Genomic DNA, 26662 nt, shown 5'->3' with positions numbered 1-26662 from the left:
TCAAACAACAAATAGAAGGCATTTAATAATCCAAGGATGGAGGGCACACACAGCGCGCTAAATACTGAACTATAATTACCTAATCGTGCTTAATAAGCCACATCTTCCATACAAATGACTTGGATAAAGAGTCATAAATCGCTCACGTCAGGAGTTAAAAACGGCTATAATTTGCGTAATGCTCGTTGTGTGAATGAGTGGTGTGCCGCGGGTGGGATAAAATTAGCTGCACCAGTGACAAACTACTTATTTCCCACTGTTATGCCCATGAAAGCCAGCCCAGGACAGTGCCAGGAAGCACATAATAGAGGCGCTGTTCACGCTTTGCATCTTTTTGCATGCACAAGACATGATCAGATATGTGTCATTATCAAAGGCACATGACTAGATTTCCATTCATTGCGCTAAGGGCTCATTTACACTTGCTTTGACTTCACACATTAAAGTGCCTACAGCTTCAACATGCTTTTTTTGATGTGTTTATGATGCTTCTGTGAGGCTTCATTGATGCTTTTTTTGAAGCTTGGCAAATGCCCTGTGTGTGTTGAGTTTCTATTTGTTTTAAAGGGGCCCAATATAACTGCAGCTCATTAGTACCCCAGTTCAGCAGATCCCCAGCTCACTGGTACCCTCGTTCAGCAGATCTCCAGTTCACTGGTACCCTCGTTCAGCAGATCCCCAGCTCACTGGTATCCTCGTTCAGCAGATCCCCAGCTCACTGGTACCCTCGTTCAGGAGATCCCAAGCTCACTGGTACCCTCGTTCAGCAGATCCCCAGCTCACTGGTACCCTCGTTCAGCAGATCCCCAGCTCATTGGTACCGAGGTTGAGCAGATCCCCAGCTCACTGGTACCCTCGTTCAGCAGATCCCCAGCTCACTGGTACCCTCGTTCAGCAGATCCCCAGCTCATTGGTACCGAGGTTGAGCAGATCCCCAGCTCACTGGTACCCTCGTTCAGCAGATCCCCAGCTCACTGGTACCCTCATTCAGCAGATCCCCAGCTCACCGGTACCCTCGTTCAGCAGATCCCCAGCTCATTGGTACCCTCGTTCAGCAGATCCCCAGCTCATTAATACCCTCGTTCAGCAGATAACCTGGGTCATTGGTACCCTCGTTCAGCAGATCCCCAACTCATTGGTACCCTCGTTCAGCAGATCCCCAGCTCATTGGTACCCTCGTTCAGCAGATCCCCAGCTCACTGGTACCCTCATTCAACAGATCTCCAGCTCACTGGTACCCTCGTTCAGCAAATCCCCAGCTCATTAATACCTTTGTTCAGGAGATCCCCAGCTCATTAATACCTTTGTTCAGGAGATCCCCAGCTCATTAATACCCTCGTTCAGCAGATCCCAAGCTCATTAATACCCTCGTTCAGCAGATCCCCAGCTTATTGGTACCCTCGTTCAGCAGATCCCCAGCTCATTGGTACCCTCGTTCAGCAGATCAGTGGCAACATGCCTATGATTTGGAATAGGAGGTCATCTAAGTATTATAGTAAGGTGTCTACAAACCTTTAACTTCATAGTGCATGAGCTAGAAATATATATTATGTTACTTCTGAAAGCATAACCAGTTATCCAGTGAAAAGGGAGACAGGATATTCAGATAGAATAGCCATATATATAGCATTCATTTTCAATATTTTATTTTCCTCAGTAGTACACATATTTTGAAATTAAAAGACCATCAGTGGCTCCAGCAGCTTTTAATCTGGATAAAAAGGTTCGCTTTTTGGTTTCCCAGTGCTTCCTGGGATATCTCAAAACCTCCAAAACAAATCAAAGCTAAAGCTGAGTAAAAGCCTATCAAAAGCTGCAGGAGCTGCAAGTAAGCACTGCTATAGACTTCTATGGAGGCTTTGAAGATGCTTTGAAGCACCATTAAAATAACGAGGTATAATTTTTGAAGTGACGCAAAGCAAAGTAAAGCAAAAGCAATGTGTAAACAGGACTGCAAGCTAACCATTTTATTTAGTGACAGGGGCTTTGGTTGGCATTCAGAGTGCTTTAATAGCATCCCCACCACCCTATAGCAGAAATACTGCTACAGGGTAGCAGGGGTGCGCAAAATAACGGATATATATGTGATTTTGCATTTCCAGGTAGGGGACACGCGCCCTACCCACACCATCATTTGCGGCCACGGCTGTCAATAACCAGGTCCTGACCGGTAATTGCTTGCTGGCACTCAGTCGGCTTGGGCACACTGCTCTGGATAGCTGTGCACAGCCATCAAGAGCAGTGTGATTACAGTGAAACACAAACACCCTCACCCCTAGTAAAACACTCCCTGCACACAATTAACCCTTTGATCGCTCATATTAACTCCTTCCTGCCCAGTGCCATTAGTACAGCGTCAGTGCTTTTTATTAGCACTGATCACAGTAATGGTGTCACTGGGGAAGTCAGTTCCCTCCAGGGTCAGAATTTCTGCCGCAGTCTCGCTATAAGTCGTTGATCACCGCCATTACTAGCAAAAATTAATAAAAATTAAATCCCAGTATATATACACCACTATTTGTAAACGCAATAACTTTCACATAAACAAATTAATTTACACGTATTAGGATTTTTTTTTTTAGCAAAGACATGTCGCAGAATACATTTTGGCCTAAATTTATGACGAAATTTGATTTTTAATTTTTTTTTTACTGGACATGTTTAACCAATTCAATGCCGGGCAATTTTACACCTTCCTGCCCAGGCCAGTTTTCATGTTTCAGCGCTCTCACACTTTGAATGACAATTGTGCGGTCATACAACATTGTATCCAAACTAAAATTTTATCATTTTCTTCACACAACTAGAGCTTTCTTTTGGTGGTATTTAATCACCGCTGGGGTTTTTATTTTTTGCTATATTAACACAAAAAGACCAAAAATTTTGAAAAAAAAAAGTTTTTCTTTGTTTCTGTTATAAAATAACCCAAATTAGGATGTATTATTTAGTTTGTAGGAAAGTTATAGAGTTCACAAACTATGGTATAGAGCTGAAGTACTGACAGCCAATCTAATTTCTTGAGGTCCAAGAATGTCAGAACAGTACAGATATCCCCCAAATTACCCCTTTTTGCATGGCGAGTTTTTTGAAGTTGTATTTTTTTTGTCATAATTTTTCGGAAAATGAAAAAATTAAAAAAATTAGTTTCACTATTTTTTTTTTACATATTGTCACCAGTTCAGTACAGCGTCATCATATAACTGGCATGGCGGTGATCAGGGACACTGACTGGTGACAGTATGAAAAAAAAATATACATATATTTTTAGTTTTTTATTATTATTTTTTATTACTTTCTTTTCTTTTTTTTAAGATTTTTTTTTCATATTTCACTATGACCAAAGTAGTACAATGTCCACCCGGAACGCTGATGACATTTGCCGCCCGCCATTGGGCCATGGGGCAGGCGGCAAATGGTTAATAGCAAAAATTCAAAAATGTTTTTTTCTCAAAATTGTCTTTTTTTTTTTTTTTTATAGCGCAAAAATAAACACTGCACAGGCAATCAAATACCACTGACAGAAAGTTCAATTTGTGGGGGAAAAAATGACATGAATTTCATTTGGGTGCAGCGTTGCATGACTGTGCAATTGTCAAAGTAACGCAGCGCCGTAAACGCAAAAAATGGCCTGGTCAGCAAGGGGGGTAAATCCTCAGGAGGGCAATTGGTTAAAAAAAAAAACAGCATTTTTGTTCCACCTTGCTAGAAATGTCTCATACATGAATGGAACAGCACAAAAACAAAGGCATGCATTTTAATAAGGGCTTTGTTTAGACCTGTGGTTGCGGGAGCATTGTGGCCACTGCATGTAAACATCCTTGTGTGCTGCCTATTGCAGCTTAAGGGGGGCAGTTGGTGGGTGCCAAAAACACAGCTCAACCACGCATTTTTAACACCCACCCAACCAACCGCCATCCCTTAAGCTGCAATAGGCAATGGACGAGGATGCTTACATGCTGCGGCAAAATACAGCCAACATGTAGCAATCAGCGGGGCGCAAGCCCACCGAACTCTACACAATCACACAAATGGAGAAATGCATGTACAAATTTCTAACAGCGTCTGTGGTTTTCGTTCGGTAAAGACCATTCATTCCAAAATAGAAAGTGAAAACCAAACGGAATCTTTCAAACGACATTTGAATGTTTTAGGAATTTTCATAAAAGTTTTTGTTCAAAATTCCACGAGTGTATACCCAGCGTAGCTAGAAAAAAAAAAAAAATATCAGAGAAGCGACTGAAGTTCCTTTTTACGATACCCTATTCAAAGACAACAGAACTAAGATCTGTTTTTGTTTTTTTTTTTAACAAGATTGCAACAGGGTCCATTCACACAGCAATGTGCATATTTTCTACATGAGAGCAGGTTCTTGCCTCAGAAAATGTCCATCTAAAAGTACTCATGCTAAGACACCAACAACTGCTCTTTCATTCAAATGAATAGCTGCACAATTACGCAAAAAAGCGTTTATGCACGTTCGCGTGCAAAATCTGCAGATGTTTACCGCCCCGGACGCAGAGATTTTCTACAATTTTTTTCTGCGCAACCAAACCCAGCGCGCATTTCAATAGATGCAGCTGTGTGTAAGGTCTCATTGATTAGTATTGTGCTGCATTGCAAAAACCATGCAAAATGCGCATCTACATGCAAACCTTTCTGTCCATGTGAATGAGCCCTAAAGCTTTTGTACTTGGCTTTGTAATACACTGCTCAAAAAATGAAAGGAACACTTTCTAATCAGAGTAAAGCATCAAGTCAATGAAACGCCTGGGATATTGATCTGGTCACTTAAGTAGCAGAGGGGGGTGGTAATCCGTTTCAGCTGCTTTGGTGTTCAGGAAATTAAGAGGTGCACTAGGTGGGCAAAAATGAGGCAACCCCCAAAACAGGAATGGTTTTACAGGTGGAGGCCACTGATAATTTTTTCCCTACCCATCTTTTCTGACTGTTTTTCACTCGTTTTGCATGTGGCTAGAGACCTCCCATGATGGAAACTCCCTCCATTAATAAAGTTAGGTTAGGTTTAAAGTAGCTGCAAATCCTTACACATACCCAGTGTAGTGACTGGCCTCAGGTGATACTCGGAAATGAAACAAATCCTCCTACAAAAGTTGTACCTGTTTATCTGCAGTCTTCTCTAAATCTGTTCAAAGTGAGGCATTTATACAGCTTGACCGAAAGATCAGAAAACAGGGGGTGGAGAGCTGAAGTTACACACTGCAGAGCTTAGTGAGGAGAGCTCTGAGAGTTGGCTGGAGGGAAAGGACACACCCCCCTCCACACAGGAACAGAGCTGAGGCTGTCAATCTGAGGTCCCTACCCTGTCACCATTTTTCTGTTGATATCAGGAAAACTTGTCAGAACTAATAGAGGAACGAGAAAGCTGACAGAAATGACACTTAGTACTAATTGAGGCAAGTACAAAGTATAGAGGGATATGCTTTGTTCAAATTTAATGTCTGAGGTTTACAACCATTTACATTTTTTTTTTTTTTTTTTAAATGGATTGGGTCACTTAACACTTGTGTCATTACGCTCCAACAAACACATCCATTTCATCCAATCGCACAGCAGACGGGGTAAAATGTTTCATTCAGAGATTGCACAGAGAAGGTTTCTGGTAATCTAGAGACTGAAAAGGGTGTTTGAATAATTATGTACACACTGCAACCCCCAAAACCACAACATGACACTATACACATCATGCAGGAATAATTATCACGGAAGATTAACAGTTATGACTTGCGGACTGAACAGGCTGCCATGGGGACCGTAGACGGCGGTTAGTCAACAGCCAAAACACGCCGTGCACTACCCTTTGCTGGAGAGTCAATGGAACAGAAGATGAATGGAAGAAAACACTTGTTTTTGTGAGATTTGGGCAGTGATGGGCTGGAATCTTCATATATACACACATACAACACAGGAGAGAAGAGATGAGGAATACAAAGTTACATGATTGTGGCCAAAAAGTAAAAATCCTATACATGCTAATGTTATTCAGATAAAGTAACTGTTATTGAAGTTGAACTCAAGGCACAAAATCTAACATTTTACCATTATCCTCAAAAACAACAAAAGGATCTAAATTGATTTTTTCCTTCACCAAATACCCTTATAAACCCAGATATTACCTTGTAAAAGTCGCAGTAACGTCATCATTGTACTGTACATAGCCAGTGCGAAGAGGAGAGCTGTGAGGGGACCAGCAGGCTCCACCCACTACAGGGGACTGTAGAAAACTACAAGAAGGGGTGGAGTCAGGACCAGTCACCCTGCACAAGGAGAGAGAGCAGCAGTGACCAGTCTTTATTACAGAAAGCTCCTGCTATATGAACTGTATGTAGCCTCAGATAAATACAATTTACAGCGCTGTGTTCCAGCAGCGGGACAAGGATTTCCAGTCTCACTCCCCCCAAAAAATATAGTCCGGCTGAGCACTGCTCACCCATTCACAGGAAGCTTTGTATTCTATGAATGAATACAAAGCTTCCTCGGACTGGCAGGGCGGAAAAGCAGGCGAATGCCGTCATGTCATGATAAGCAGTGCTCAGCCTGACTTTTTGTTTTGGGAGCGGAAGGGAAAGCTCTCATCCCCTTGCTGGAACAGAGCGCTGTGTACTGAATATACAGCACGGTGGCTAAATGGTTAGCACTTTCGCCTGGCAGTAATAGGGTCGTTGGTTTGAATCGCAACCACGGCACCACCTGCCTGGAGTTTGCATGTTCTCCCTGTGCCTGCGTGGGTTTCCTCCAGGTACTCCGGTTTCTTCCCACGCTCCAAAGACATGCTGGTAGGTTAATTGGCTCCTGTGTAAATTGTCCCTAGTATGTGTATGTATGAATGTGAGTTAGGGACCTTAGATTGTACGCCCCTTGAGGGTTAGGGACTGATGTGAATGTACAATATATATGTAAAGCGCTGTGTAAATTGACCTGTAATAAATAAAATATATATACCTGAGGCTACATACAGTTTGTATAGGGCTCCCAGCAAGTGTACCTGATAGTGCAGTAAATTGTTTATTTGGACTAGCTTGACCCAAATGAACTATTAAAAAAGGGACAATAAATATGGAGTTAGGCTTTAAACTTTATAAACAAAGGGCCTTAAAGGGAAATTTCTCCTATTTACTACCTTTTGGTTGGTTATATTTGAACATGTTTTGTTTGAGTTCCAAAAATACCTGTTGATCCTGCCAAAATCTTGTGTGCTGAAAACGCTTTGCCTGGCTCTTCACCTGTACTGCACTATTATCAATTATATTGTGTAATTTATCTCTGAGGCCAACAGAACCACTAACACCCCCCCCCCCCCCAAGTTAAGCCCCATACATACGAGCTGAATATCAGGAGGCATCAACCGGTTCAACAAGTTCCGGCCGTCATTTGGCCCATCTGTATGGCAGCCAGTCCCAGCTTCTGTAAATGGGGCATGACCGAAAAAGGTCTGCCGACTGGCTTCCGATCAGTGCTCTCAGCGCTGACTGGTGTGTTTTTGGAAGGGGGGTGTCCCCCTGTCAGAACACAATAGCATGAAATTAAAAAAAAAACTAAAAACTTTAAAGTTTAATCAGTTTAGTCACGTTTAAAAAAATAAATAAATAAAGTTTACATCAGTTTTTTCATCAGATTACCATCAGTTTTTACATCTACTAGCAATGCAAAAACAGACCATTTGTCCGTTTACATGTTTTTTGTCTTTTTTTTTTTTTTTTTAAATGGAACCAAAATAGGGCTTTGATTTTTTTTTTTTTAAAAATCGATGTCAGATGTAAATGGATGATCTGTTTACATTTGTTTTTCCGTAGAGATACACTGATGTCCGTTTTTCAGCAGTCAACAGATGGATGAAAAATGGGCAAACGGAATGCCCGTGTGAATGGGGCCTTACAGTGTGTACAAGGCTTTAGGGTCCTTTCACATGGCTGTTCCGTTTTTTTTTGTTTTTTTTTTCCATCAGTTCAGTCACGTTTTTCAAAATCAGTTTTTACATCAGTTTACACATCAGTTTTTTACATCCACTACCAATGGAAAAATGGATTAAAAAAACCGGACTGTTTGTCCATTTATATCAGTTTTATTGCCCGTTCCGTTTTTTTTAACGCAACATAAAAAAGGCTTTGATCCACTCCAAAAAACGACGAATGTTGACGGATGCAAATGTAAACAAATGATCATCTGTTTACATTCGTTTTTTCCATAGAGATGCACTGATGTTCGTTTTTCATCCACCAAAGGAACGCCCGTGTGAAAAGGGTCTTATGGAGAAGAGGCTCCTGTAGACCTGTTCTGGTACAGTATTGGTGAGTGTTTGCACCTTATCGCAGGAAGTGTGGTGCCGGCAGAATCATCAGGTGAAAAGACAAAAAAAAGGGGGGGGGGGGGGGAGGTTTGGGACTGAAAAAAAGAAAGCTATTCCAGGGCTGCCAAGCTGCATATTACAGTAGACCTTCAAACTTCCCACCTACGTTCCCCTATTATACTCCTAACCCAACCTCTCTCACAAATCAGTGGCTGTACGGGTCCCCTACAGCCACTTTGTGGATTCTCTTCTAGGCAGGAACAACATTCCAGGTCGCCTGCAGAGTCCAGGGGGTATTCTACAGCTCATGTATCCCTGTGTGTCATTAGGGGGTCAGCAGCCTGCAAGATGATGGTGCAGGACCCAATGCAATGGGAAATTGCAGCTAGACAACCCCGGATTTGTTGGATGTGTGAGAACAAGGTAAAAGGAGATATAGAAAAAAAAAACAACACGGGGAGGTGAAGTTACTGTTTACGCTTTTAATTATGTCATTTAATTATTCTGTATTTCTTATGTCTCTGATGTCAATATATGATCAATGCTTAGGCATTGGTTGTGTAATCTTCACGGAAAAATATCCATAATACAGTTAGGTCCATATCAGGGGCGGACTGACAACTGATGGGGCTCCCGGGCAATAGGGGATCATGGGGCCCCTGTGTCCTTGCCCAAACTCAAAAAAGCCTATGAAAAAGGTACCCGGGGCATCTCATGGGGCCCCCTACTGACCCCAGGCCCTCGGGCAGTGCCCGAGTTTCCAAATGGTCAGTCCGCCCCTGGTCCATATATATATTTGGACACAGGCACAATTTTATTTTTTTCAGGTATTTAACATAACATATTCAAGCTATAGTTATATAATATATGTGGGCTGAAAGTGGACACTCTCAATCAACCAAAGTGTTGATTTGGCCACTCCTAATGTTGCTGCGATCTCTCTGATGAATTTGTTACGTTTTTGAAGCCTTTCAATGGCCTGTTTCACTTGCATGGACAGCTCCTTTGAACGCACTATGTAGGTTCACAGCAATAGATTCCAAATACAAATATCGCACTTAGAATCAACTCCAGACCTTTTACCTGCTTAATTGATAAAATAATGAAGGAGTAGCCCACACCTGGCCATGAAACAGCTTTTAATTCAATTGTCCAATTACTTTTGGTCCCTTGTAAAAGGAGGGATGGCTACTCTTCAGAGCTGTAATTCCTAAACCCTTCCTCCAATTTGGATGTACATACCCTCAAATTACACCTGAGAGTGTGCACTTTCAGCCAATATCCAGTATATAACTACAGTGTGAATATTGTGTAGAAGTTAGAATACATTAATATCAATATATCAAATAAATTGACAAATTGATAGATCAATTAATAACCCATATCACTGCGCCAAACTGACGTGATATCATAAGAATCAAATTCCTATTCATCATATGTGTGATTAGAGCTATTTTAAACAAATAAAAAAGTATATAAATAAATGGAAATATCATAAACAGAGCTCTCAAAACTATATATGCCCTTAAAAAATATAAACAAAATAAATAAATATTTTTATTTTGTTTATATTACATTTTTAAGGGCATATATAGTTTTGAGAGCTCTGTTTATGGTATTTCCATTTATTTATATAGCGTGAATATATTTTGGTAAATACCTGAAAAACAAAAAAACTAAAATTGTGCCTGTGTCCAAATATACATGGACCTATTTAATTTTTTGCAAAAACTAAAAATATTTATTATTCTGAACCAGCAGACGTTAAACAGCTGGGTGATGTCACGTTACCTGTAGGCTTCTGCTCAACTCTTTAGAATTTTCTAGATAAACATGTTTATACATGCAGAATAGTTCTTTTATTGCCGGAAGTCCTCCCACAGCCTCAGCCCGATGAGGGGCTTCCAGAGCCCAGAATAGAATCGGGGAGGAACAATCAGACCCCGCGGGCAGACCATTATTCACGAGGATGGAATGCATCTAGCATGCTATGCCAAACAATGCGGCACAGTGCTGTCCACCTAGCAGTCACTTGTTCATTTTATAAACTGAACTTCAGCTGCAAACTCCATCAAAACACCAAGTTTTAACCTGCCATAATATGACGACTTTTCTTTTCAGTCGCTTTTGGGATCAATCGCCGGCTCCTGTCAAGGTGCATAAGCACAATGCAGACACCAATGACCAAGCCCATCTTCAGCTCACAATCCCACCCAACCCCCACCCCTTAATAGGCTTCTCCATCTGTACAGCAACCATACACCCTCATTGTTTTCCAGGTGTCTTTGATCTACTTGGAGAGTGAGACCTGTCATCATATTGCTCTCTGAAGCATCCTTCTGGGAGTCCATGGCAACTTGATGATATGCCCACCAGGGAGGGCGCTTCCTTGACACCCTTGGCCCAGAGCAGAGTACTTTACCTGAGGGTCAGCTCTGGAGATAGGAGGAGTTTTGCAGCGGGAGCTGCTCTTTTATTTGGACATTTTTCTAAGAATTGATTTTCATTTAAATTTCACCACTGTATCTTTCTTATGTCACCTGCCTGTTCATTGGACTATGAAATGATCATCATCCTGCTGCTGAGGTCCTCTCTGTGCTCCCTTAGCCCTGGTTCACATGTATGCGGCCATGCGGGCCACGTTTTGCGTGGACACGAGAGCCCAATTCATTTGAATGGACTCCCGTGCCCCGTGACACATAGGGAAGAAGTCCCTGCACTTCTTTGGAAAACGCAAGCCCCCGTACGGGCCGCGTTTTGCACGGGCACGAGAGCCCAATTCATTTGAATGGACTCCCGTGACACGCAGGGAAGAAGTCCCTGCACTTCTTCTGAGAACGCAACCTGCACGGAAACCTCGGTTCCCAGTACGGTTGCGTTTTCCAGTGCGGGCGGTGTGCCATTAAAACTAATGACACCTGCCCGCGGGTCTGCAATTCTCTGTGCTCCCTTAGCCCTGGTTCACATATGTGCATTCCTGCAGGCCGCGTTTTGCACGGGCACAAGAGCCCATTCATTTGAATGGACTCCCATGCCCCGTGACACTTAGGGAAGAAGTCCCTGCACTTCTTTGGAAAACGCAACCCACACGGGAACCTCGGTTCCCAGTACGGTTGCGTTTTCCAGTGCGGGCGGCGTACCATTAGAACTAATGGCACCAGCACGCGGATCCGCATTTCTCTGTGCGGGTGGTGCGGCTGCATGGATTTTCATGCGGATCTGTAGCGGCACCACCCGCACAGATGTGAACCTAGCCTTATGGTTGCAGATCTATTTTATTTTAACTTTTAAAAAAAACATTTTATGTCTATTTTTACTATATACATCATGTCTGCATCCCTTAAGACATAATTTCCCTTTGGGAGTATCTCACCAAAAATAAAATTTTTGTTGCAGGGGATTCCAAAAATCTGATCTGTATCCTAGTGCAGACCAGTGCGCACCAATCACAAAAGCAGGAAATGACATTTCTTAGGGGCATCCTGTATACCATCTGTGTACAGAACACCTCCAGGTAGCCATATTGTACTGTATTTTACAGAAAATGACAGCGCTGCAGATTGAAAAGGAAAACAGCTGTTTTTGGCTTTTGACGTTTTTTTCTACAGCCAGTAAACCCCCCTGTAATCAGACGGTAATCAATGTTTTTTGGCTGGAAAAAAAACCAGGACTAGTGGGTTTCTAGAGGAATTTTTTTTAGCTCTAAAAATGGGGCAAACCGGCAGTTTTGGACATTTTTTTGACTAAAAATAATTTTATTTTTTTGATAAAAATGCTAAAAAAATGCATCAAAAAGCCACGAAACACTAATGCAAAAGCGCTGAAAAACTCACATTTTTAACGTGACTTTACACAGCTAACGTTACCAGCGTTATTAAAACACCCCCCAGTGTGTATGGAGCCTAAATTGCAATATGTAGCGTGTGTCGCAATTGTATATACTGCAATATTTTTTTTTATTTGCCAATTTTTTTCCTACAAAAGTGGAGTTGCTCTTCAGCCCTGGTTCACATATATGCATTCCTGCGGGTCACGTTTTGCGCGGGCACGAGAACTCATTCATATGAATGGACTCCCATGCCCTGGGACATGAAGGGAAGATGTCCCTGCACTTTTTTGGAAACCGCAGCCTGCGCGGGAACCTCGGTTCCCAGTGCAGTTGCGATTTCCAATGCGGCCGACGTGCCATTAAAATTAATGGCACTCCGCCTGCGGGTCTGCATTCTTCTGTGTGGGTGGTGTGATTTTTGTGCGGATCCGCAGTGGCACCACCCGCACATGTGAACTTGACGGCTTGGTTACCACAGCATACCTTCAGAGGTCTAGTGGAGTCCCTGCCTCGATGGGTGGTGACAAAGTTACGGCTGATCAGAGTGAGTGAGTGTGTCTGTCTGTGTGTGTATATATATATATATATATATATATATATATATATATATATATATATATATTTTTTTTTTTTTTTTTTTTTTTTTTTCTAGAGGTATATATTTATCATTGCTGACCAATGGGTTTCCTCTTTCTTCTTTTAGATATAAAATAGAATTGGTCTTCAATTTTCGTTGAACCAAACTGATCTTTGCGTGAGCAGGTGGAGGGACAATTGAATGGCTGTGGTGGGAAGACTATAACATGGTAAATTATTGTATGTACTCTGTGATCTGCAGCACACTATCAAGGCATAGTGTAAAAACAGGACAAAAATGATTGCAACACAGAGACGGTTAGTTGTAAAAACTGGAGAAGATTGTTGGGGCATCACCCACAGCAATCACATCTTTATCTTTCCTATGAAAGAAGGAACCTGGAGCACTGCTATAAGGAAAAGACCCAAATCTGTTTTAGTTTAATAATCCATCCAAGAATCTTTCTTCCCTTCATTTGCAGAATACCCCTCATTGTATCATGTCTGTTGAATGACACTGAGAAGGCTGAAAGAGTAATTGTGGACTCAGCAATAGAGTACTGTCTCTCTACAGCTAGATGGCGGCACAACCCTGATGATGCTATGAGAAACTCAAGCTCTGTCCTCTGTCTATACACCAGTGACAGATATAGTCTGCATCAATGAATAAGTCCTTTATACTGCAACAGAAACAGCTATCAGCAAGGTACTAGCAACAAGCAAAGCTGAACTGAAACTGAAGTCAGATTGTTCTTACATTCGTAGCAGAGGCTGCTTTGTTTCCAGGTCTGACAGTAATGAGTACCAATACCCAACACACTATTCTCACCAAACACTCTAGGCCAGGGGTCTCCAGACGTTCTAAACAAAGGGCCAGTTTACCGTCCTTCAGACTTTAGGGGGGCCAGACTGTGGCCAATGGAGGTAGAAACTGTCCTGGTGTCAGTGGGAGTAAACCGTGCCCCATCTTTGACATTAAGAAGAATTATGCCCCAGGGTCGGTGGTGTCAGTGTTAGCAATTATGCCCCAGGGTTGGTGTCAGTTTTAGGAATTGTATCCCATTGTTGGTATCAATGGTAGGAATTATGTCCCATTGTTGGTGCCAATGGTAGGAATTATGTCCCATTGTTGGTATCAATGGTAGGAATTATGTCCCATTGTTGGTGTCAATGGTAGGAATTATGTCCCATTGTTGGTGTCAATGTTAGGAATTATGTCCCATTGTTGGTATCAATGGTAGGAATTATGTCCCATTGTTGGGATCAGTAGTAAGAATTATGTCCCATTGTTGGGATCAGTAGTAGGAATTATGTCCCATTGTTGGGATCAGTAGTAAGAATTATGTCCCATTGTTGGGATCAGTAGTAAGAATTATGTCCCATTGTTGGGATCAGTAGTAGGAATTATGTCCCATTGTTGGGATCAGTAGTAGGAATTATGTCCCATTGTTGGGATCAGTAGTAGGAATTATGTCCCATTGTTGGGATCAGTAGTAGGAATCATGTCCCATTGTTGGGATCAGTAGTAGGAATCATGTCCCATTGTTGGGATCAGTAGTAGGAATCATGTCCCATTGTTGGGATCAGTAGTAGGAATCATGCCCCATTGTTGGGATCAGTAGTAGGAATCATGTCCCATTGTAGGGGTCAGTAGTAGGAATTATGTCCCATTGTAGGGGTCAGTAGCAGGAATTATGTCCCATTGTAGGGGTCAGTAGTAGGAATTATGTCCCATTGTAGGGGTCAGTAGTAGGAATTATTTCCCATGGTAGGGGTCAATGGTAGGAACTATATCCCATGGTAGGGGTCAATGGTAGGGACTATATCCCATGGTAGGGGTCAATGGTAGGAACTATATTCCATTGTAGGGGTCAATAGTAGGAATTATGTCCCATTGTTGGTGTCAGTGGTAGGAATATGTCCCATTGTTGGTGTCAGTGGTAGGAATTTTGCCCCATGCTTGGGGTTCAGTAATGGGAATTATGCACCAATGTTTGGGTCAATGGTAGGAATTATATGCCATTGTTGGGGTCAATGGTCAGAATTATGTCCCATTATTGGGGTCAATGGGAGGAATTATGCCCCATGGTCAGAGTCAGTGGGAGGAATTATGACCTATGGAGTTTCATCTCTGTAACATGGCAAACTCTGTATAGCGGTCCCCTCTCCGTAGTAGCGGGTTTATTACACTCAAAGTTTTTTTTTCTGCCTCTAAACGCCCCTCTTTGTTAGTCTATGTATTCATGCACACATAGGCATTTACAGAAAGGGGCAGGAGCGTTTACAGGCACAAAAATAGAAAAATCCCTTGCATGTTCAGGAGAGGAGCGCTTTGAAGATCAGAGCCGTTCTGATTTGTCAATAGCAACAGCAATCAGGTCTGTTCCCGGAAAGAGGAGGAAGAGAAGTGCTGTTTTCAAACCCCAGGACCATTGCATCAAGCTGCATTGATGTGACACTGTGTCACCAAGGTAGGTAAGGGCAGCAGGGACCAGGGGTGTGGAAGGATGTAGAGTGTTGGTTTGCCTTTTTAATGTTTTCTAAAAAAGGTGAACTTGCACTTTAACCCTTCTGATCGAATCTTCCTCAAGCTACCTTCTCTCACTATCGAATGTTAGAAAATGTTACATTCACCCTGCAAAAGGCATAAAAAAGTTACACATATTACGGACATTATGCGCCATTTTTCATGCCATTTGCATGAATGGTAAAACATCGACCCCTCAGTGTACATCTTCCATTGTGCTGGACACAATTAGGCTACATTTTGTATACCTACATTTTGGATTCAAAACATCTTCAAAAAGCAAAAAGTCCTCCTCAACCTGGACAGAGGTAATACAACATAATGGTGAGGGAAAACATTATATGAAATATTGCATCCCAGAGAAGTATTAAAAACAAAATAAGTGGCAGTCTCTAAATCTCCAGCACGTCTCCACGGCATTCATCTCGCACAGAGCTGAGATCCTGGAACCAGGTTCTTCCCGGTAAACAGTCATTAATGAAGTGGCAGAATGGGAGAGACAAGGATCCCTTTCACAGGCGGGCACAGAGCCCCTGTTCACAGCTCCGGAGCCCAGCTACAAACAGAGGAGTCACTGTAATGAGCACAAATTCAGACATGCCTCAATGTCCTGGGCAGGATCCACTGATGGTTCAGTGTCAACTTTTACCTACTGAGCAACAAAAATAAGCCCGGAATTTAGTGAATTTAAAAGCCACGATGATTTAAAGGGCTTACATTTGAATAAGAAGGCTAGGAACATTTTACAGTTTCTCCAGCCAAAAACAAAAAATTATTTGACACACTCTTAGATTGTAAGCTCCCAGGATCAGGGCCCTCCTAACCCTCTTGTATTGAACTGTATTGTCTCCCGTTATATTGTAAAGCGCTGAGCAAACTGCTGGCGCGATATAAATCCTGTATAATAATAATAAATTATGCATTGTATAATATCCCTAACGAATGCCAATATGATGGCTATGGGTTTTTTATATTAATTAATAGCCCTGTTCACTTATCTGTTGATCCTGCTAGTTTCTGCCTATGCATCTGTCTTCTGTTGATGAGCTGACAATGCTTCCTGGATCCTCAATAAATACTTGAATGCTATTAAATTGTCTCAGCGTCATCAGCGCTTCCTCAATGGCCGACCAACCCCTACAGCTTATATTCTCCGGCTTTAGTAGTAGTGCAGTGGAGGGCTATCATTCGAGTAGTGGAGGGCTATCATTCGAGTAGTGGAGGGCTATCATTCGAGTAGTGGAGGGCTATCATTCGAGTTGTAGAGGGCTATCATTTGAGTAGTGGAGGGCTATCATTCGAGTAGTGGAGGGCTATCATTCGAGTAGTGGAGGGCTATCATTCGAGTAGTGGAGGGCTATCATTCGAGTAGTGGAGGGCTATCATTCGAGTAGTGGAGGGCTATCATTCGAGTAGTGGAGGGCTATCATTCTATTGCAATGCGGTTACGTGTCACTTGCTGCCATCATGGCAACTCCGGAAAGTTCACACACACCACCCGGAGAAAAGAAAAGACTAGAGGTCATAAGACCGTAGTTAAAGCACTTAATGAACAGGTTTTTAACATTGACTCTAGAGACCGACAAATCCATGTTAGAGGATGCCATTGGGCTTTGTCTTTTATTATTATTATACAGGATTTATATAGCACCAATCGTTTGCTCAGCGCTTTACAATATAAAGGGAGATAATACAGCAACAATACAGTTCAATACAAGAGGGTTAGGAGGGCCCTAATTCTTGGAGCTTACAATCTAAGAGGGAGGGGCTGGTGGTACAAAAGGTAATAGCTGTGGGGGGTGAACTTATAGGAGAGATAGAAGATTCGGTTATTAGCTGAGGGCAGGATATGCTTCCCTGAAGAGGTTTTCAGAGATCGCCTAAAAGTGGGCAGTAGTAGGCGATAGACTAATAGATTGGAGTAGAGAGTTCCAGAGGATATGGGAGGCTCTAGAGAAGTCTTGGAGACGAGCAAGGGAGACAAGGGAGCTAGGGAGCAGGAGGTCGTGGGAGAAGCGGAAAGGACTGTTTGAGTGATATTTGGAGACAAAATTGGCAATGTAATTTGGCACAGAATTAAAAACAGCTTTATATGTTATTGTTCATGTTTTGCATTTTTTTAGTTGGCCAATGGGAAGCCAGTGGAGCGATTGGCAGAGAGGGATGGAGGACACTGAGTGGAGGCTGGTGGAGGGATTGGCAGAGAAGGATGGCAGACATGGAATGGTTGGGAAGGTGGATGAGTCTGGCAACAGCATTCATGATACACTGCAGAGGGGATAGCCTGCGATGAGGTTGGCCAATGAGGAGGGAGTTACAATAGTCAAGGCGAGATATAACCAGGGAGTGAATAAGTTGCTTAGTGGTTTCAGTGGTTAAAAACGGGCGTATCTTGGAGATGGTGCGGAGGTGAAGTCTACAAGATTTGGACTGTAATTGGATTTGGGGCTGAAAGGACAGATGGGAGTCCAGAATTACAGCTAGCACCCTGGCATGAGGGGAGGGACTGATGGTTGTAGTATTGATCTTGATGAAGAAGTCAGGGGAGGGGGCATGGGCTGGAGGGAATAGCATGAGCTCCGTTTTAGAGAGATTTAGTTTGAGGAAGTGGAGAGACATCCATGCCGATATGTCAATTAGTAGGTTAGTAATGTGAAGTCTTTTTATAGTCTTTCCTTCTACTGTAAAGTGGTGGGGTCCTGTCAGGATACAGAGAAGTAACATCAGCAGGAGACTAGTGGCCCCAGGCACATCTACAGTGCTGGGTTAGCAGTTCCCTGCACCTAGGAACAGCGGCAGTGATGGACCTGGACGGCGTTAGGAGTATAAAGTTACTTTCTTCAGCAGTTGGAAAAAGAAGAAAACCTTGCAGCGTAGGTTAGAGAGGGGTGACACGGAGGGGATGGGATCTTATTTTGTCGGGAGAGGGGCTTCAGGAACTTTTAGGCTCAATTTATACATGCAAATAGAGAAATGTGTGATCACATGGGGGAGCCCCAGAGGGGGTTCCCAGTGATTAGCTACAGGAGGAAGCCCCTTTGAAAGCAATGGGAAGCAGAGAGCCCGCAGCTGATCATTGCTCCCTGCATGTAATTGCTCCAACAGTGATAACCTGCAAATGACACTGTTCAACAGGTAAAAAGTTTTGGGCATAAAATTAGCTAATCTTACATAATTTTGGGGTGCTGAAAACGAAAATGACCCTAAAAAATGTTGATTGGCTCTAGTTTCCATGATATATTCACCCATCTAATGACGTAAACCATTCAAAATTATGATGCAACTTCAGCTGCATATTGCGCAATTGATACTGGTGACCAATAGAAAATTGCATGTATACTGAGATGATGCAATATTAGCCTTTAATTGCATCACTTCACTGCATAAAAGCTGCAGTATCTGTAGCTGATTGTAGTTCCACAGCGTCTTTACATTTCGTTTTATGCTTATATAGGCTACTCAGTAATGCCTCGAACTTGTGTGAATAAAGCAGATAATTTCTGCTATATCTGCGGTGAAATAACTTTTATCTCACAAAAAAGGAGGATAACAGGAATGATTAAGAAAGCCTACAACTTGTATTTTGGCTGCAAGATAGGAGACCAGGGCAAGAGCTGGGCACCACATATATGCTGCAATTCTTGTGGGACGGCACTGGAGCAATGGTTGAATGGAAAAAAGGCATCTATGCCTTTCGCTGTGCCAATGATTTGGAGAGAGCCAACAGATCATGTTAGTAATTGTTACTTTTGTATGGTGCCTCCAATTGTAAAAGGGCTAAATAAGAAGAAAAAGTTATCTGTGCACTATCCAAATATTCCATCGGCAATACGTCCAGTTCCTCATGGAGAGGGGCTACCAATTCCTAAAGCACCAGAATCCTTCGTGGTTGAGTCAAGTGAGGAAGAACCTGAAGCGTGTAGTCATGTGCAGTTGTAAGAGATAGCCCTTTCCTCGAATACAAGAGAAAAGCCAAGAGAAGCAAAACCGACACAAACTGAAGACAAAACTAGTGAGAATCCTAAGTATTAAAATGATTCAACTTAGCTTATGGCTATAATTTTTCTTGGTAATCCTATGCAATATATTATGCCATTTAGGCTTTGTTATGTAGTCAATATCACTTGCTTTATATTTGTGGAAAGACATCTATCTATATAATTATTGTGCATTATGTAGTCATTACGCCTATAGTAGAAAACTTTCCGTTTACAGAAAAACTAGAGCCAATTGACAAATTTCATTGTTATATTTGAACTCAGAATGTGAAATTCATTAAGAAATGGATCCTTTTGTTTCCAAAACTGGCAAAAAATAAAAATTTGTTGAACAGTGTGATCGGCTATAGAAAGAGGCGGTTTGTCCATAGCAAGAGATTCCTGTCCACTTGTATCCATTGCCAGGGTTTTAAGCCCTAATGAAAGGGGAGACGAGTCCCCAAAAAGCATTGTTTTTTTTTCCTGTTGCCACGTCCATTAAAAATCTACAGGTCTCATACTTCTTTAGTGGCGGTCTCATCTGTTCTATATTTTTCAAAATTGAAGAGATGTCAAAACTGTTGGTTGGTTATATCTCAGAGGCTTTAGGGGTGAGATCTGTGTCTTAGGAGTGCAAGCTTGTGGCGGTCATTACGACTGGAGATCCTACTCTTCCTGTTGAACTTTAATTTATAATATTTAATTGAAATTAAACTGGAGGAGTGGAAACACTTGGATTGTGGCAGAAACAGATCCAGGAACTATGACAGAATATAAACTAACTACACAAATAATACATATATTGTAAAAGGCTCAGAGACCCTAAGGGCGGCTTCCCACTGTCCCGATGCGCTTTTCAGCTAAATCACGTATTTCCTGCGAGTTATCTGCGCTTTTCCATAGACTTCTATGAGATCCTGTGATTTTGGTGCAGTTTCAAAAAGCACTCCAAAATTCCTGCATGCTGCATCTTTGGTGCACTTTCTGAAACTGCACTAAAACTATGGGACGTCATAGAAGTCTATGAGGGAGTGCAGCAGGACTGCACCAGAGCCGCCCCTAGGGCTAGTTCACACTTGCTTTGCTCTCTGAAAAGCAATCTATGTTTGAATCGGTCTTCCTGAGAGAGATTGTGGTTAGCACTTCCGCCTGGCAGTACTAGTGTCGTCGGTTCGATTCCCAACCACAGCGCCACCTGCCTGGAGTTTTATGTTCTCCCTGTGCCTGTGTGGGTTTCCTCTGGGTACTCCAGTTTCCTACCACACTCCAAAGACATGCTGGTAGGTTAATTGGCTCCTGTTTAAATTGACCCTAGTATGTATGGATGTGAGTTGGGGACCTTAGATTGTATGCTCCTCAGGGGCGGGGACTGATGTGAATGTACAAAATATATGTAAAGTGCTGCGTACATAGATGGCAAGTACCTGAAATAAATAAATCTGACAGTTGGTGAGGTGGTGTGGCATAGTCACTTCACCACCTACCTTAATCCTTTCAACCCTGCACTAGCGCGCCACGACTGCGTGCATTATAGAAGGCTGTGGGCTGCTTGCAGAACGCCTCCTGCGCTGATGAACAGACTCCTTCACCAATAGCAACTGGGGTATAATTCCTGCTGGAGAACCACACCAAAGCATTGTGGCCATGGAAAGTCTACAACCCCGGCTAAAGGGGTTTGCAGTTGGGAGGTGGTAAAAGCATGGCTCAGCCACAGGATTTTACCCCCCCCCCCCCAAACCGTTAGAGTGAACGAGCCATTAAGGGGGTTAAGTAGTTCAAAGGTATCTACTCACAGCTATTAATCAGCCCCAAGGCAAAGTGTCATCTTCAAAGTCTCATAAGACACAGAAACAAAACTTTGGACAAATGATATGCCTTTAGATTATCCTCCCACAATCTCCTGCAAGTCAGATGTCAAACTAATGCTGACCATACAGCCGGCAATTTTGCTGGCACTTTTTACATTTGCGCCTTGATTTTTTTACCCATAGCATTCTGGCTCCTTAATAGTTTAGGGTTTCTCAGTGTTGACTGGCCAGATACAGTCAGGTCCATAAATATTGGGACATCAACACAATTCTAACATTTGTGGCTCTATACATCACCACAATGGATTTGAAATGAAATGAACAAGATGTGCTTTAACTGCAGACTGTCAGCTTTAATTTGAGGGTATTTACATCCAAATCAGGTGAACAGTGTAGGAATTACAACAGTTTGCATATGTGCCTCCCACTTGTTAAGGGACCAAAAGTAATGGGACAGAATAATAATCATAAATCAAACTTTCACTTTTTAATACTTGGCTGCAACTCCTTTGCAGTCAATTACAGCCTGAAGTGTGGAACGCATAGACATCACCAGACGCTGGGTTTCATCCCTGGTGATGCTCTGCCAGGCCTCTACTGCAACTGTCTTCAGTTCCTGCTTGTTCTTGGGGCATTTTCCCTTCAGTTTTGTCTTCAGCAAGTGAAATGCATGCTCAATCGGATTCAGGTCAGGTGATTGACTTGGCCATTGCATAACATTCCACTTCTTTCCCTTAAAAAACTCTTTGGTTGCTTTTGCAGACTGCTTTGGGTCATTGTCCATCTGCACTGTGAAGCGTCCAATGAGTTGTGAAGCATTTGGCTGAATATGAGCAGATAATATTCCCGAAACACTTCAGAATTCATCCGGCTGCTTCTGTCAGCAGTCACATCATCAATAAATACAAGAGAAGCAGTTCCACTGGCAGCCATACATGCCCACGCCATGACACTACCACCACCATGCTTCACTGATGAGGTGGTATGCTTAGGATCATGAGCAGTTCCTTTCCTTCTCCATACTCTTCTCTTCCCATCACTCTGGTACAAGTTGATGTTGGTCTCATCTGTCCATAGGATGTTGTTCCAGAACTGTGAAGGCTTTTTTAGATGTCGTTTGGCAAACTCTAATCTGGCCTTCCTGTTTTTGAGGATCACCAATGGTTTCCATCTTGTGGTGAACCCTCTGTATTCACTCTGGTGAAGTCTTCTCTTGATTGGTGACTTTGACACACATACACCTACCTCCTGGAGAGTGTTCTTGATCTGGCCAACTGTTGTGAAGGGTGTTTTCTTCACCAGGGAAAGAATTCTTCGGTCATCCACCACAGTTGTTTTCCGTGGTCTTCCGGGTCTTTTGGTGTTGCTGAGCTCACCGGTGCGTTCCTTCTTTTTAAGAATGTTCCAAACAGTTGTTTTGGCCACGCCTAATGTTTTTGCTATCTCTCTGATGGGTTTGTTTTGTTTTTTTCAGCCTAATGATGGCTTGCTTCACTGATAGTGACAGCTCTTTGGATCTCATCTTGAGAGTTGACAGCAACAGATTCCAAATGCAAATAGCACACTTGAAATGAACTCTGGACCTTTTATCTGCCCATTGTAATTGGGATAATGAGGGAATAACACACACCTGGCCATGGAACAGCTGAGAAGCCAATTGTCCCATTACTTTTGGTCCCTTAACAAGTGGGAGGCACATATGCAAACTGTTGTAATTCTTACACCGTTCACCTGATTTGGATGTAAATACCCTCAAATTAAAGCTGACTTTCTGCAGTTAAAGCACATCTTGTTTGTTTCATTTCAAATCCATTGTGGTGGTGTATAGAGCTAAACATTTTAGAATTGTGTCGATGTCCCAATATTTATGGACCTGACTATAATTACATTTGGTATTGAAAGTGATGGAAAAGATCCCCCTGGGAGGTCCTGCAATGGTTTGGCCCAATTTCCACTGCAGTCTGTACCAGGGGTGGACTGACAACTCATGGGGCCCCCAGGCAATATGGGAATCATAGGGAGCCTGTGTCCTTGCCCAAACTCAAAAAAGCCTATGAAAAAGGTACCAGGGGCATCTCATGGGCCCCCCTACTGACCCTGGGCCCTCGGCAGTGCCCGAGTTTCCAAACGGTCAGTCCGCCCCTGGTCTGTACAGATTGGTAGCTTTTATCTACAAAACAAATGAAACCATGATGTATTGCTTTGTCTGAAAACAGAAGAAAAGCTCCAAAACTGCTAGGAGTGACCAGCATAAATGTGGGGAGTTCTATGCACTGTGCGTCAATTTAGGTTTGAAAACATTCCACTATGCTGCCAATTTAACATGTTTCAAGCACCTGGTGCTAAAGGCAGAAAAGCCTAGCAGCTTGTACCACTGACAGGGGGGAACTTTTAGCCACTTGTTTTTACTGAGAAAGCCAGTTTCGTTATTAGAAACACTGCTGTTACCCCCGGCTGGCTGTGTGAATCATAAGACTGACTCAACAGAATTCAAAATATATTTTCATCAGTAGAACGGATCAAATATTTATTCTTCAGCTTCAACAAAGCAAGATAGAAAATGATAACAGACAAAAAATATCAGTTGCCCAAACTCTCGTTTACTTTCTACAACAACAGAGAATCCAGCGTACCCCGACAGTCAGTGGGAGGATGAGCTAAAGGTTGTCAGTGCAGATTCTGATCTCATGATGACATCAGCCTGGACGTGGTCTTGCCAGGAATCCCTGAATACACATTATTATTACAGAGCCGGCTGTAGCATTAGTTCATGGCTAGCCGATCAGAGGAGTCTGGGTGGCTGTGCTGAGGAGTCGGGGTGTAATTTCTCTCACAAGGCCCGGGGATTACCTTATTTATTACAGGTACTTATATAGCGCCGTCAATTTACGCAGCGCTTTACATATATATTGTACATTCACATCAGTCTCTAACCCTCAAGGGGTGTACAATCTAAGGTCCCTAACTCACATTCATACATACACATACTAGGGCCAATTTAGACAGGAGCCAATTAACCTACCAGCATGTCTTTGGAGTGTGGGAGGAAACCGGAGTACCCGGAGAAAACCCACGCAGGCACAGCGAGAACATGCAAACTCAGGCAGGTGGTGCCGTGGTTGGGATTCAAACCAACGACCCCAGTACTGCCAGGCAGAAGTGCTAACCATTTAGCCACTGTACCTATTGACAATCATTGGTAAAGGGCTGCCAAGCATAAATTATAATTCTTTTTATTAATAAATATGCAATGGCTTCAGAAACTTGCCAGAACTGAATGAATTCCACTGGGATGTCCTTTAATAATAAAGCCTACCCATATGACTAGGGCATCCAGAATTCTTAGATTGTTAGCTCCCAGGATCAGGGCCCTCCTATCCCTCTTGTATTGAACTGTATTGTTGCTGTATTGTCTCCCGTTATATTGTACAGTGCTGAGCAAACTGTTGGCGCCATATAAATCCTTTATAATAATAATATATAAATCCTGTATTATAATAATAATAATAATATATAAATCCTGTATAATAATAATAATAATATATAAATCCTGTATAATAAAAATAATAATATATAAATCCTGTATAATAATAATATATAAATCCTGCATAATAATAATATATAAATCCTATATAATAATAATAATATATAAATCCTGTATAATAATAATATATAAATCCTATATAATAATAATAATATATAAATCCTGTATAATAATAATATATAAATAATATATAAATCCTGTATAATAATAATAATATATAAATCCTATATAATAATAATATATAAATCCTGTATAATAATAATAATAATATATAAATCCTGTATAATAATAATATATAAATCCTGTATAATAATAATATATAAATCCTGTATAATAATAATAATAATAATAATAATATATAAATCCTGTATAATAATAATATATAAATCCTGTATAATAATAATATATAAATCCTGTATAATAATAATAATAATAATAATATATAAATCCTGTATAATAATAATATATAAATCCTGTATAATAATAATGTGATGTAATCGGGGGGCGCTGCATGCCGTGTCCTGAGCTTTCCTCTTTTATGCCATCACTTGCCTGCCTATCCCAGGTTCTCACCGCCGGCCTCTAGATGACACGTACTTGTGCATGCGCGAATGTCCTAGCCGAGGAGGCTGCGTCACTCTTGTAAGGCAGACGTGCAGGCTGCTCAATATCAAATGGTATTCAAAGCAGCAATAGAGGGATAAAGGTCTGCTTTAAGGCTCGGTTCACACCTATGCAGTTTGTGTTTGATCCGTTTCTGCAGTGCGTTTTTCACATGCGATTTTGATGCGTTTTGCAGGGTTTATTTATTTCCTTGTTGATAGGCAGATTAAAACACAAAACACATAAAAAATTATGCAAAAACGCAGCAAAAACAAACACACTACATGCTTTTCTGCAGCATTTCCATTGAAGTCTATAGAACCAAAAACGCAACTTTTTGCTTTTAAAAAAGTCTCGGACTCTTTCCAAAAAATACACCGGGTGAAAATGCGGAGATGTGAACGTGTCCCATAGAAAATCATGTTAAATGGACTGTACTGCGCTTCTACACAACTCAAAACACTGCGGAGAATGCTTAGGTGTGAACCTAGGGTAAGGGCAAGTTCACACTATAGAAACGCAGTCCCAGATGCTTTTCCGCATGCGCCTTTTTGACACGTTCCGGTGCGTTTTTTATGCATTCCAGTTCATTTTTTCCAGTCTTTTTCTTCAATTTAAATAGGGACATGTACGTTCCAGTGCGTTTTTGCTGCATTTTGGTGCGTTTTACCCGAGTTTCAGTACAGTTCTGTGCAGAAAAAATGCAGCATATTCTACTTTTTTTTCTGCAACTGAAACGCACTGGAACTGCAAGCACTGATGTGAACTATGACAGTGACCACCATATCACCTACGTTCTGTGCATTTTGGATGCAGAAAAAAAAGCAACTGAAATGCATCTAGTGTAAACTGGCACTTAAAGCAAATTATTGCAGTTGGCCTAAACAAACCTGTTTTTTGCACTGAAACTGTTCTGGTTAAATGCAAAAAATTTTATTTTCTGCACTGCTCTCTTTATAAAGTTAACACAGTCATGGTTAGCACTTCCACCTGGCAGTACTAGGGTCATTGGTTCGAATCCCAGCCATGGCACCACCTGCCTGGAGTTTGCATGTTCTCCCTGTGCCTGTGTGGGTTTCCTCCGGGTATTTCAGTTTCCTTCCACACTCCAAAGACATGCTGGTAGGTTAATTGGCTCCTGTCTAAATTGTCCCTAGTATGTGTATGTATGAATGTGAGTTAGGGATTTAGCTTGTACGCCCCTTGAGGGTTAGGGACTGATGTGAATGTACAATATATATATGTAATAAATTGATGGCGCTATATAAGTACCTGAAATAAATAAATCATAATTAAAGAAAGAAAATCCAAAAGTACTTAAAAACTCAATGTTTCCTGTGAAGTTAATAGTACTAGTTATAGTAAAACAAATCAGTTGATCCTGCCAAGAACCCCACTGGCATGTCTCTTCTGCAGGTCAGGTGACAACATACTACTGAAGCGTTGTCACCCTTACGCCCATACAGGGGCGGACTGACAACTCATGGGGCCCC

General features: G+C 41.9%; 1 protein-coding gene across 16 annotated transcripts in view; it reads right to left on the bottom strand.

The window, feature by feature from the left end:
* Window positions 1–26662, bottom strand: part of PTK2 (protein tyrosine kinase 2) — a 473957-nt gene that overhangs the window by 170939 nt on the left and 276356 nt on the right. For 2 of the 16 annotated variants that reach the window (XM_089654641.1, XM_089654642.1), the window contains exon 14: window positions 5816–5899. The exons of the other annotated variants lie outside the window; for them this stretch is intronic. In XM_089654641.1, coding sequence (XP_089510767.1) covers window positions 5816–5899 — 84 coding nt within the window. The remainder of the gene's footprint in view (window positions 1–5815; window positions 5900–26662) is intronic. 16 annotated transcript variants of the gene reach the window in all.

This window comes from Staurois parvus, unplaced genomic scaffold, assembly GCF_062004578.1.
Source record: "Staurois parvus isolate SC_StPar_1 unplaced genomic scaffold, SC_StPar_1.0 ptg000783l, whole genome shotgun sequence".
Lineage (NCBI taxonomy): Eukaryota > Metazoa > Chordata > Amphibia > Anura > Ranidae > Staurois > Staurois parvus.
This window is presented reverse-complemented; position numbering and strand designations above follow the sequence as displayed.